This window comes from Sceloporus occidentalis, unplaced genomic scaffold, assembly GCF_023333645.1.
Source record: "Sceloporus occidentalis isolate IW3139 unplaced genomic scaffold, rSceOcc1.0.p SCAF_9, whole genome shotgun sequence".
Taxonomy (NCBI): Eukaryota; Metazoa; Chordata; class Lepidosauria; order Squamata; family Phrynosomatidae; genus Sceloporus; species Sceloporus occidentalis.
The window spans coordinates 12,158,510-12,172,167 of record NW_028316989.1 but is presented as its reverse complement, the minus strand read 5'-3'; the positions used below and the strand labels follow the sequence as shown (position 1 = coordinate 12,172,167).

General features: G+C 44.0%; 1 protein-coding gene across 3 annotated transcripts in view; it reads right to left on the bottom strand.

Moving 5' to 3' along the window:
* Positions 1–13,658, bottom strand: part of ZBTB16 (zinc finger and BTB domain containing 16) — a 165,175-nt gene that overhangs the window by 62,893 nt on the left and 88,624 nt on the right. For 2 of the 3 annotated variants that reach the window (XM_089538591.1, XM_089538592.1), the window contains exon 4: positions 1,818–1,904. In XM_089538591.1, the coding sequence (XP_089394717.1) occupies positions 1,818–1,904 (87 nt within the window). The remainder of the gene's footprint in view (positions 1–1,817; positions 1,905–13,658) is intronic. The other variant, XM_089538593.1, reaches the window with a different exon arrangement.

The window sequence follows — 13,658 nt, the reverse complement described above, 5'->3', positions numbered from 1 at the left end:
CTCAAATGTTTCCAAAAAACCCCAGGGAGTCATGGGGTCATTTTTGCCATGTTTACATCCACTCCATGACATTTTAGGTAGAAGAAAAGCTTTCTTCTCAACCAGGAAGCAATCAGAAGTCACATCCTGCTTCTTCTTTCAACATGGCAAACTGCTTCCATAGGGCATTTGGGGGCAAATAGGGGGTACTAGGAGATTTATGCTGGCCGCAGACCACACTTTGGCCACCCTTGCCTTAGAAGAAGGACAGAGAATCTCTTGCAGCCTGAGAACCAAGTTCAGCTTCAGAGTTGTTTTCAGGGGTCTATATTCCAGTGGTGACCAAAGCCAAAGGAAAGAAGGGTAGCGACCAAAACTACCAGCATATTTTCATCTTTGCCAGGAACCAATCCTTAGAAATTTCAAATGTGTAGAATGGGGAAAGAAAACCCATAAAAAACCCCAGGGGATCTATTCAAAGACAGTATCAAGAGGAAGGAGATGTAGCCATCTAAGGGGGCTAAGAGGGCCAACGTGGAAAACTAGGAAGAGAAGATCAGGTTGCCTTAGGGACAAGTCCAAGTTGGTGCATCCAACGGTCAATGCTTTTACACCATCTACAACTGCACTTCCACAATATCCTATTCAACATATAATTATGCTTTAAAACAGGGTGAGCCCATTCATAAGGGATGGCACAAGGAAGGTGACTCTCTTTCACTCTCACTCTCTCGGTGGTGAAGCAATTCTACTCAAGTCTCCTACGGTGGGAAAATGGTAGGATCTCATGCTTCCCAACACAGATGAGTGCAATGAAACCATTCTTCGATCAAGGATGGAATCAGAAACTGAGCAATTGCCATTGAGCAACCAGTGTTGAGCAAATGCTTTATCAGAAGTCCCACCCACTGACATATATACAGATGCACGTGATGGTTAGAGGCCCAGCTCTCAATCAGGGAGGAGGAAAAAATACCAATGCAATTTGTTTCATAAAGACCAAATAGACGGAGCATATTGTAAAGAACAAAAAATAACGTTCTAGCCTTGCACTGCACATTTTAGTGCAACTATTAAGACACAAATAGTGTTCAGTTCAGCAAACTTTGCAGAATGTCATGCCACACATCCACTTCAAAGAGGGTCATGACATGCAGCTGTTAATAAAATGCTGTATTATATTTTTAAAAAGCCACATGTTATATTCATAAAACATACAGTGGGCTTCATGTTTGAAAGTCTTTTTCCTAAGCAATGGCTTTGGCTTCAGGTAGGAATGCCTTCCAATATTTTATCAGCTGCCGTTGTGTTTGCACTAATGATTCTCACTCTCTGTCTTTGCATCACTGCAATGTCCTATCCATCTAAGAAAGCAGACCTAGTGTACGAAATATCATGCTACAACTTCTTTTGCACAGCGAGTCTCAAAGGTGCTACAAGATACCTTTGCATATAGATATTCCAGACTAACACTATGGATTCTGGGTCTTCTAGTTCCTTTCCTGGCAGTCAGAAAGTGGAGTAAAAACAGGACAAAGGAGTAAGGTTGACAAGCGCAAGAGGAATTTAATCTCCACTCTGAAACCAAGAATTCTCTGTTTCCCTCACCCAAATAACCATCATCCACCAAACAGAAAGGGGCCACTCAACGAAACTGAAGAGGCCATACAATCTGATGATGATGGCCAAAACAGAGTCGACTAAGAGGAAGAAGAACCACCAAGTTAAAACACATTAGCAACTTCTTTCCAGGAAACCTGGAGCACCACTATAACTGTGGGATCAGGACACCATTTTGAAAAAATTGGAGAGCGATCCAACCAAAAAGCAAACCTTACCGGTGTGTGTCTGCCGGTGAGAATCAAGAGCATCTTCTTTAGAGAACTGCGCACCACAGTGGTCACAGACAAAGGCTTTGGCACCTGCTATAAAGAGAAAGAGAAAGAGAGAGAGAAAGAATATAATAATGGCAAGAACGATGGATAAAATCTTTAAGAAGTCTATTTTTTTAATGCCCCGTGGAAATGATCAAGGGATGTTTCTCTGAACACAAAGGCCCACCAAAGCAAATTCTGATCAAGGTTAGCAGAGTGAAAACTGGAGAAGGCTCCTATACTTTTGATGGTTGTGTTTAAGTCAGAACTTCAGCAGTTGTTGCTAGCTTGCCACACAAACAACATCCACTGAAAATCTTTGTTCTAGAGAACAACGAAAGGGACGGGAACCTTCTCCCTGAAATCATCGGGTAACCTTACCGCTAAAACAGAGAATTTAAAGTGCTTCACTCAACTAAAAATCCCAGGATTCTGTAGGATATAAGCTTTGACTCTTACAGCAATATCAAACTGATCTAACACAGTGTAGACAAACTCTTAGAATGAGGCTGGATCTACATGGCAGAATCAATGAAGTTTGACACTGCTTTAACTGCCATGGCTCAATGCTATTATTATATTTTGTTATTTTATTTTCTTGTATCCCGCCTTTCTCCCAATATAGGGACTCATATATGGAATTCTGGGGTTTTTAGTTGTGTGAGATAGTTAGCCTTCTCTGTCAGAGATCTCTGGTGCCACAACTACAAATCCCAGGATTCCCTAGGATGGAGCCCTGATAGTTAAAATGGTGTCAAACTGCTTTAATTTTGCAGCATGGCACCAGGCTAAACCAAATGCTAATATGTATTTAGGACACAGTCCATGGGGGAAGACCCATTGTCTCCATGCAACACCCTTTTCAGAATGAATAGGCTCCGTCTGCAAAAAAAGGAGACAATTGTGGGTTGAAACATTTTCAAGATGTAGCAATTGGCAAAGAGGCAATAGCTTCCCTTTAACATTTCCTAATCACTATACTTTTAATTAGCAGTTATATAATGCCAGAGAATGTTCAAAGCACTTCACACACTTTCAAGGATGCCTTACAAGTTCGTAGTTGGGATGCTTGGCATTGCTCTTCCTATAATTTAGTTGAGGTGCTCCAAGGAAGATACAAGTTTGTCTGCGTGGGCCTATATGGCTGATGCAAGTCTTGCTTTCTGGACCTCCTATATCACATGCTTGGTCAATTTAGGCTTTCCCAGTACGCCCTGCGATTAGAGATTGTGCAAGTAATTGTGGGGTTTTATTTCCCATTTTGTATTTTTATTCCTTTTACGAGTTACAAGACTACACTTGTCCCTCCATATTCGCTGGGGTTAGGGGCACAAGACCCTCATGAATATGGAAAAACCATAAATAACAAAAACACCATATTTTTACCTGACAGGACACCTCTCTAGGAATCTCTAGGTCCTCCAGTGCAACTCTGTGGTCAATGACTGACAGACACTGACCATAGAACTGCACTGGAGGAGCTACAAAGGCCTAGTAGAGCATTCTCTCTAGGAATCTCTAGGTCCTCCAGTGCAACTCTGTGGTCAATGACCGACAGACACTGACCACAGAACTGCACTGGAGGAGCTACAAAGGCCTAGCAGAGCATTCTCTCTAGGAATCTCTAGGTCCTCCAGTGCAACTCTGTGGTCAATGACCGACAGACACTGACCACAGAACTGCACTGGAGGAGCTACAAAGGCCTAGTAGAGCATTCTCTCTAGGAATCTCTAGGTCCTCCAGTGCAACTCTGTGGTCAATGACCGACAGACACTGACCACAGAACTGCACTGGAGGAGCTACAAAAGCCTAGCAGAGCATTCTCTCTAGGAATCTCTAGGTCTTTCAGTGCAACTTTTAGTTACAGTTGACCACAGAGTTGCACTGGAGGACCTAGATATTCCTAGAAAGAACATTTTAATCTAATCCGTGAATAATCAAATCCACAAATATCAAAGCCGCAAACATGGAGGGATGAGTGTAATTCATTTTGCTACAGGCTGAAATCGTACATTAAAGTTGTCATTGTGTGTCTTCAAGTCCTTTCCAACTTAGAGCAGCTCTAAGGTGCACCTATCCTGGGGTTTTCTTGGCAAGATTTGTTCAGAGGATGTTTGCCATTCCCTTCCTCGGCTGAGAGACTGTGACTTTCCAAAGGTCACCCAGTGGGTTTCATGGCTGAGCTGAGAATCGAACCCTGGTCCCCAGAGTCCTAATCCAACATTTAAATGTAAAGGTGACTCTGATGTTCTCTGAACAAAGAAAGGAGAAGCTAACTTTGCACATGGTTAGTACTCAGTCCAAGAAATGTCTCTAGACGAATACAGTTAATGAATGCCATTGTCAGTGTAAGAAATCTCTAAACTCTCGCTCTGCAGTTTGGAAAGAAAAGCAAGAAAGCACCAGAGGATTCAGGATCTAGTTCGGACGATTGCTGTGAAGTATTTTGGCAATTAAGGGGCCATCATACAGACGTTTAAAGGGAAACTCAAACAAGAAAAAGTTCACTTGAACTCAGGGGAATTTGGGAGTTACAGGGTAATATTGGCAGAAGATGTCAATAGTGGTCATACTAACTGTCCCATTGATATGGAAGGAGTGCGGATCATTAGACGATTCCCCCAGGAGCAAATGCAAAGGTGGGATCAACATGTAAAATAATGTAAGTTAGAAATGAGGACTGGTCGAAGGAAACAGAAAATGGAGATGGCTCAATGGAGGGATATATACCGAGATAGCTACATATAGAGTGATACATATAGAACTGCACGGGTTTGTCCGAATTTACCTGTGGGTAGGTGGAGCCCCAGAACATACTCATGTTAGATGGTGGGGGGCAGAGTCTTAGCTGGAGATACAAACTAGCACCCCCCCCCCCCAAAAAAAAAGCCCTGACTGTAGACTTCTGGGAAGCACCCATTGGAGACCAGAAGCCTGCTGTTACTTTTTCGGACCGCAACTCCCAGAACCTCTGAGCCAGGATTCTGAGCTTTGCAATCCCAAGGAATCACCGCCCCAAACTTTGGATACAATCCAGCCAAGCAGTTCCGATAATCAGCAGACCAGAGTCAGATGCCAACATGGAAACCTGTGCGTTGATCCACCTCGTTTTTCTACTTTTTATTTTTTTAAAGATTAAAAATGAAGATTAAAAACACAATCAGACGTTTCTTTGGTTTTCTTTTATAAAAGAAGCAACCTGCAATAGTGTCAGCGCCTTATCAGAGAGGTAACTAATCTTTTTGAAATTGCCTTACCGCAACACATTGCCCTAATTGTGATACATCCGTCTGTGCGCCCAAGAATAAACAGAGGAGGACTATGACACCATCAGATAAGGAAAGGGGCAGAAATGACACCATCCGGCAGTGAGAGTTGCAGATATTTCCACAACTATCAGGGAGATGTGGTATTTGTGGCGTTTCTTAGAAAACTGCCTACCCCAACATATGTGACGGTGGCGTCGGCGTCTGTTGGGTCACAGGCTTCTGGTTATAAGGAGGCAAACAAGCATGCACAGGATGTCTAAACAGCAGATAAGTTACTCTGCAGATAAAAATAGACCCCGGCACCCGTCTTCGGAGCATATGCTGTTAGGCCAAAGCTGTGAACACAATTGTTGAGATTCGGAAGTTTGATTCATCTGTTCCGAGAAACTGCTAAAAGCAAAGGGATTTAAAGCAACCTTGAATGCCCTTTGAGGAAGGAGGGAGAGAGGAGGAAAAAGAGTGGGAAAGAGGGAGCGAGACAGAGGGAAAGAGGAGGAAAAGTTTCAACATGGCCCCAAACGTTGGGTGGGTGGGATGAATTTTGAGAGTCAGTTTGCACTTGAGCTGAGAAACAAGATGAGCCTTGATGGTTGGACTTCCAGATGTTGCTGACCTGAGATGCCCATCAGCCTCAGCCCACCAAATTGGCTGGACATCATGCCTCCCAAACTCTGGTCTTGCCGGTGTTATGGACTTCATCTCCCAGGAGCTTCATTCCTTTAATGGTTCTGAGCTTCTGGGAATTGAAGTGCAAATCACATGGAAGGCCACAGTTTTGGAAACACTGGTCTAGACCAATGATTCCTAAACTCTGGTCCTGGAAGTGTTTTGGACTTCAGCTCCCAGAAGCTTCAGTTATCTTGGCCAATGGTCTGAGATTCTGGGAACTGAAGTCCAAAATATATGGAAAGCCACAGTTTGGGAATTACTGGTCTTGAGCAATGATTTCCAAATTCTGGTCCTGCAAGTGTTTTGGACTTCATCTCCCAGGAGCTTCAGTCATCTTGGCCAATGGTCTGAGATTCTGCGAATGGAAGTCCAAAATACATGAAGGGCTAAAGTTTGGGAATCACTGCCCTAGATGGAGGTCAATGGCAACTAGGCTTGTGGAAGCAGGCTTTTCCCTATTCTTTCCTATGACAACTCCTTGAACAACTTCCTTAGAGGACCAAAGAAGGTGTCCCCATAGACTAGGGTCTCTTGACCCTCTGTGATGCTTCCGACCCTAATATTATATCAAGTGTGTTTGTGTGTGTGTGTGTGTGTGTGTGTGTGTGTGTGAGATGGGGGACAAATTCCCCCAACATTGGATTCTTTCTTCTAGCAGACAGGAGATGGTGGATGCAACCCAAGATGTCCATGGCATCTTCAAGGTGTGCCATGATGCTTACTTTCCCACTTCCGCACCATTTCCCCCCACAAGTACTCCACCCAAACCCTCATCCTTGCCCCATGGCATTGCAAACACCCCACCTTCCCCTCCCTAGCCGCACTTTCCCCGGTCGAAAGTAAGCATTCCTCTGCCTTTAAATTGTCTCCCTAACGGCTGGCTCAGAGGCAGAAATATTTGGCAGCGCTGAAATTAAAAGTGATAAATTTTCTCGCCAGGCTTTGATCGATAATAGAGGTCTCATCTGTTAATCAATAAGACAGTCTGCCTGTTTACTGTGCATACGTCGTTCGCGGCTGCTTTCGGGGGCCGATGTCAAGTTTGCATTCAAAACAACTCAAGTGTGCCTAAACCAAATGGCCAAGTCCTGGAAAAAAAAAGAAAAAAGAAGCCAGAACCGAGCAAATGCAGGAGAGAAAAGAAGCCAAGCCATGACATCAGGGCCCTGCTGATGGATTGGAGAAGATGGACCATGCGCCCATGTTTCCTTGGAGCACATGCACAGCTTTCCTTCTGTAGATAGGCAGGTTTTAGGGTCAAGGGAGGCTTTGGGGGCTGTTATTGTGTTGTTGTGTTGTTGTTCTTTTTGCAAAGCATTTGATCAAACAAGGAACTAAGTGGGGACAATTTGAAACCCACACAGAGCTTCTGCCAAGCCTGCCTTGAAAGGGGAAAAGGACAAAGGAAGGAAAATAGGTTCTTGTTCTTACAGCTGTCCAAGGGACACTGCATTATAGTAACCCTATCCTAGAGTTTTCTTGGCCAGATTTATTCTATGGAGGCTTTCCCCCCACTTTTGCCTTCCCCTGAGGCTGAGAGAGTGCAACTCCTCCAAGTTTACCCAACCGGTTTCAATGGACAAGGAGGGATTTGAACCCTGGCCTCTCAGGGTGCATCTCCACTGTCAAAATAGTGCAGTTGGACACCACTTTTAGGTGCTGTCACTCCATCTTATGCAATCCAAGGATTTGTAGTTTCACAAGGTGTTTAACCTTTCTCTGCCAAGGAGTGCTGGTGCCTCACCAAACTACAGCTCCCCGGCTTTTGTAGGATGGAGCCATGGCAGTCAAAGAGGTGTCAAACTGCATTATTTCTTCAATGTAGATGCAGCTGAAGGTAGCTAATGAATACTCCAATACTGAAACCACTACAGCATGTTGTCATTGGGTTTTCTTGACAATACATCCAAGCTTCAGACCTCAAATTTTGGAGAAAAGTGGGATACTACTACTACTACTACTACTATCCTCAGAATAGGTTTGCCATTGCTTTACTCTGAGTTTTCTCTCCTCGGCTGAGTGAGTATGATGTGCCAAAGTCCAGTGGGTTTCCATGGCCGAGCGGGGATTTGAACCCATGTCTCCAAGAGTCCTAGTCCAACACTCAAACTGTAAAGAGAAGGCCAAGATGTGTCAAATGGCTTGTCCTCTTCTCGCCCTCCCTTCTTCCCTCCCCACAACCAAGCTCCACTTAAATAATAAACAGGGCTTTATTGCCCACATAATTAGAAAGGTCAGGTCTATTTGAGAACGGTTACGGCTAGTTCATGCCAAACGCTGCTCAGGGAATGTTTTGTTCCAAAATCATTGACCTAAAAGGCCAAATGCAGTGGTGCCCGCTGGTGCCTAGGAAAGGTCTGTCTGGGGTGGAAGGGAAGAGATTATTTGTCCTTGCTTGGGATTTGTGGGGCAAAGAGGAAAGCAGAGGTAGAAAAGGCCCAAACCAGAAGAGGTTGCCCTTGTTCCAGAAAGAAGGGGAAAAGCAAGCAACAAAACTTGATTTTGCAGGAAGCAACTCAACTTGATTCTGCAGCAAGTGACACAACTTGATTTTGCAGCAAGCAACAAAACCTGATTTCCGAAAGCCCACCTAGAAAGAGGTTCCAGTCAGTGACCCAGTGAGAAGACAAAAGCACTCTGCACATGGGCAATGGAATGGCTCCCAAAACTAATTTTTGCTCAGGATGACACCCCTTCTCCCAGGTTGGAGATTGCTTGGGTTAGCTTGGGAATTGGGAGCAAAAGATCAAGAAAACCAACAGGTGGGATTCCTTGCAGGAACTGGGTTAGATTAAATGACCTTTCATCCAGCTTAGAACAAAAAGTGGGGTTAGAGTAGATGGCCTTTTAGTGACCTACATGCCAAGAGTAACGTATTGTGTTGTTTGTGTGCCAAGAGTAAAACTCCCAGCTTGATGGGGGCAAGTAACTTACAGTTGAGTGCTCAGTCTGGTATGAAGCTGCTATTGCTATTGCTAAAAGAAGGAATGGAAGAATAATAGAATCATAGAGCTAGAAGAGACCCCGAGGGTCATCCAACCCAACCCCTTTCTGCCATGCAGGAATACATAGAATCCTAGAGCTAAAAGGGACCCCAAGGACCATTCAGTTCACCATCTAAGAAGGAAAAAAGAGCAAAAGAGAGCCCTTAATGAGAAAGCAAAGGTTGAAGTGCTCCCTGGAATATTTCACAACGGCAACAAAAACAAGCCGAGCTTTGCTGAAACCTATGCTGGAAAGAATTTTTTTTGCAAGTAATAATAATAATATTAATAATACTAAAAAAGAGGGGGGAGGGAAATCCTGGAGATTTTAAAACAAACATCTCGAATGTTCCAATGAGATACGCATGCTTGGTTACATAAGGGAAGTACAGAGTGTACTGAAAAACAGCCGACCCGCAAAAAATAACAAAGGGGGGGAGGGAAGGAGGAGAAAAATAGCTAAAGCTGTCAGAACAATGAGTACAGAGACACGGGGCATCTTACGACAAGACTACGCTGTACAGTTTTATTTACAGTAATTCTTATCAGTCAGGGAACAGTACGCCACCTGCCAGTTTTCAAAGGCTGGAACTGGGTGTTCTTTCGCTCGCTCAAGTCAGTGTTGTGTGTGTGCCAAGCGGCAATTTTCCCCCCTCCCTTCTCTTTCCCCTTTACAACCTCCCTCCCCGTAAAAAAGTGGCACTGAGCAAGAAATAATGCAATGGACACATGCATAAAACTATATATGTGTATACATACATATATGTGTGTGATGTGCAGGGGAGGCATCCAAGAGACGGATGTTGGGTTTTTTGCTTTTGCAAAAAAAGACAAGCCAGAGAACGCAGGGATTGAATATGCAAATAGTTCAAGGTTAATTTTGCTACGTGAGTCACCAGGAAAATGTCAGGCGGCATCAACACTTATTACATCCAGGGTTTTTAAAAGGGGGGGGGATAAGAAAGGAGAGATATTTATTAAAAGTGCATCAGAGCTGTAACGCTCAAAAGGAATACATCAAGGAGTGTTGGTTTGGGGCTTTTGTATAAAAAAAGCTGCTTGCTGGCTCGCCTTGGGAGCTAGCAGTTTCAATGTAAACAGGATTATTAGTTCTTTTTTATAAATGTTTGGGATGTAAGGGATCAGGGAGAGAGAGGGGAAAGAGAAAAAAGCGGTATTTTTAGCACATTGTTTCAACTTGCTTACAGTATGAAGATATCTTCCGATGGCTGACCGGCCGGGGAGGGGATGGGACCCCGTGTGCTGCCAAGATTCATGCTGGGTGTCCGAGAACATGCCTCAGCCTTGGCACCAGGTCCTCCGGCCGCTCTTCCGCTGGAGTTTGCACAAGCAAATTTATAGCTCCCCTCAGCTTAATAAAGACGCTTGCTCAACCTGGCTGACAAAAACAGACTGCTCTTTGCCCTGCGCCCCTCGGCATGCGAGATTCTGCAGAGTCACTTATGAGTCTTCGGGGACTGAGGTCAAGCGTGCCCCCATCACACTCTTTCACACTCACCTGCAGTGGGGGTGGGGGGTAAAAAATACCCACAACCATCCCATATCCCAAACCTGGTTGCTTTAGCCTCTGAAGCTGAATGGATGATTGCAATCAACTTGGCTTTGACTTACGATGAACCTATGAGTTAGTCTCAAAGGTGCTACAAGATCCCTTTTTATATGGATCTTCTAGACTAACACACTTATGTCTTTGAATTCTGACCCTATGAATGAGAGACTTCCAATTGCCCTGGTCACCAACTGTCCTGGTGAGGTATTCCAAACTCAGGGCCATGGCTTTCTTTATGGAGTCAATCCAACTGTAATACAGGCTTCCTCTTTGACTCTTGACTTCCATTTCCCGGCCCAATCACCTTTTCCCATGTATCATGCCATCCTGTGGAGTGTCCAAAGTATGATAGTCCAGTCCTTTGGGCTTTAGGAGAGTTCAAGTTTGCTTTGGTCTCTGATCTGCTGATTTGTCTTTTTGGTGGCCCATAGCATCCACAGAACTCTCCTCAGCACTGTATTTCAGATCTGTTGACTTAGCTTGTCAGCTTTCATCACTGCAGCTCTTTTCTGTTTTTTTAGTCTTTGATCAACATTTGCTGACATCCAACAACACAACCTCTCCAAGCTGTGTTGTATCTCCAAGCGTGGCTGTTGTTGTTCTTCTTGTTGTTGTTATTGTATGCCCTCAAGTTGGCTGAAACTTATGACAAAAGTGTCTGAGGCACTTTCAAGAGCCCCCATCAACAGCCTATTTGGATCTTGCAATTTCGGGACAGCCATGGTTTCCTTGACTGAAGTCAATTCAATTATAATGTAGTCTTCCTCTTTTTCTACTATCTTCTGTTCGACAAAGCATTACCCTCTTTTCCAATGAGTCACGCCATCCCATGATGTGTCCCAAGTATGATAGCTCCAGTTTAGTCATACTGGCATCTAAGGAGAGTTCAAAATTGATTTAATCTTGGACTCATTGATTTGTCTTTTTGATGATCCAGGTAAAAAGAGGGACCTCAAAGAACCAAACCCACCCTACTCGGTTTGACTGAAACCACCAGAAGCTGCCAGAAATATGAACATGGAGGTGCAAAACTAGACCTGGTGACCATATTTGTTGGGGTATTACCTCTCCTATAAAATACTATATCTCCTCCATTTTAGGGTGTTTGGAGGACCATGCAACCCCTAAAGAACAAAAGAAGTACAAGCATGGCTGCATCTGTCATATCTTGTTACTTATGAGGTTTAGGGTGAGACTCGGAGGCAGAACATGCTCCACAACTGTGGAACAACTACAGGGAGTCTCATGATGTGTCACCTCACCAGATGACTACATCTTACAAACTCTAAGACAAAGTATAATTGTTTTTATGTGATTACATTCTCCCATTACACCTCTCCAGTGATTTGCTTACCTCTCATTTACTCCTGGTACCTTCTGGATGTGTCAAACCACCAACTCCCATCATTCTCCTCCCCTAAAATGGCAGCCACGTAAGCTGAGAATGATGGGAACGGCAGGCCCAAAACATTTGAAGTGCACCAGGGTGGGGGAAGGCTGGTTCAAATGGTTTTTGGTTAGTCCCAAGTAGAGGAGAACCACTGAACCAGGTGGATTTATCTTTGTGTTGATTCACCAATTGCTCCAACCAGTCATCTTTAGCTGGGACTAACCTACAAGATTCCTGCTCTTACCGTTTGCTCTGAATACAGTAGAGCCATTGGGTCAATTGGATTTAATCATGTGTTAACTCCCCCATTTTACAGCCAATTCAATGGGTTTACTCTTGTTGAGGTTAATGAATAGGATTCCCAGTGACATTCTCTCATCCTTTCAGAAGAGGAAATAAGACAAAAAAGGAGGGAGAGATGTGTGCGTGTGTCTAGGAGGGATATGATCTTCTGATTTTAAGTAGGACGTATCCTTTAACTCTGAATATAAAACCACCGAACTCCATCTGCCAATTTTTCCTAGAAAAAAGGTTAGCACCTGGACACCCACAAATCCTTCTCTGAACTCTTTCCTATTTTGCATGCGTTTAAAGTGGGGTGGAAGGTATAAATTCACTTCCACCTCCCCTGGGCTTTTTACTGAAAAATACAGAAACCATTGATCAGTTTCCCAGCTGTCTATGTCAACCTCATAGAAGAAGACTTTCACATCTGCTCCTATCATCTGCAAAACAACCAGAGGGTTGCAAAATATGGAACTGGTTACACTGGGCACCAGCCAGGAAAGCCATCAAGGGATTCGTCTATCTCCTCCCTCCAGCCCCACAAAACAACAGCAACACAAGAATACAGTTTTGCTATTTTTAGACAACAAATACTACTCTCCACTCCCCATTCAGTTTAATGGCTTTATTGAGGAGAAGCACTGGGGCTTTCTAGTTTGTAGCCCTTCTGAGGTTAGGAAGTAGTAAAAATGTTCTAACTGGTTAAAAATGACACTCGCTCAATTGCCTTTGGTGTGTCTAAAACCTTAATTGTCACTCAGGCTCTTGGATGTAAAGATCCGAGCTGGTTTTCCTCTTGCTTTGATTTCCACCTTCTCTTCTTCTCCCCGTAATTGAGGTGTTACGTTACACAGGATTGTGGCTGACATTTTGGAAAGGGGCCCGAGGAAGGATGCTCAGGCGCACTCGCTCACATTCAAAGCAGCAATGCTGGAGGTCTCTCGTGCGCCGGAGCTTTCTTTAACTTGTCCCCCAATTTCATTTTAGGCCACGCAAGAAGTCTTGTGTACTCTGCGGTTGCGACTGTATTGTTACCTTAACATTATTAAGCCATACCTGACAACTTAAAATGACATCCAAATTGCCACCTGTGAAAACGGCAAGATTGGGGCTGCAATAGAGGAGCCGAAAATGGCTAATGTTGAGAACGCACACCCCGTGATTAACGTCCATGTAACTATTTGAATTTGAGAGCCGGGGGAGAGATGTGGGCTAAATCCACTCAACGGAGGTGTTGTCAAAGCACACCAGGGAGAGGCAAGTATGATTAAAACATATGCAACTGGATTGTGGTGTCCAGGGCAAGCTTTGTTCAAAGGAACCCAACATATTCCTCTTTCAACAAAGACCAGCCATGTGAGACACCAAAAGATTATGCAAGCTTCCAACCATCCTCTATGATTCTATGATCCTAATTTTTCAACCCTCAGTTATCATCCATGTTATCAAGAAGGTCACCGAAGAACATCTGTCCAAACACTAACACAATCTTGATGCTTTTCTACCCTTTGCTGTGGTGCATAAATGCCCTCCATAAACCATTTCCCCCCTTACAAGCTTAGATAAGAGGTGGCCCATTAACTTTCCAAACCTACTTTCATTTTACAATTCGGTAAGAGCTGGTTTTCCTGTACTTGT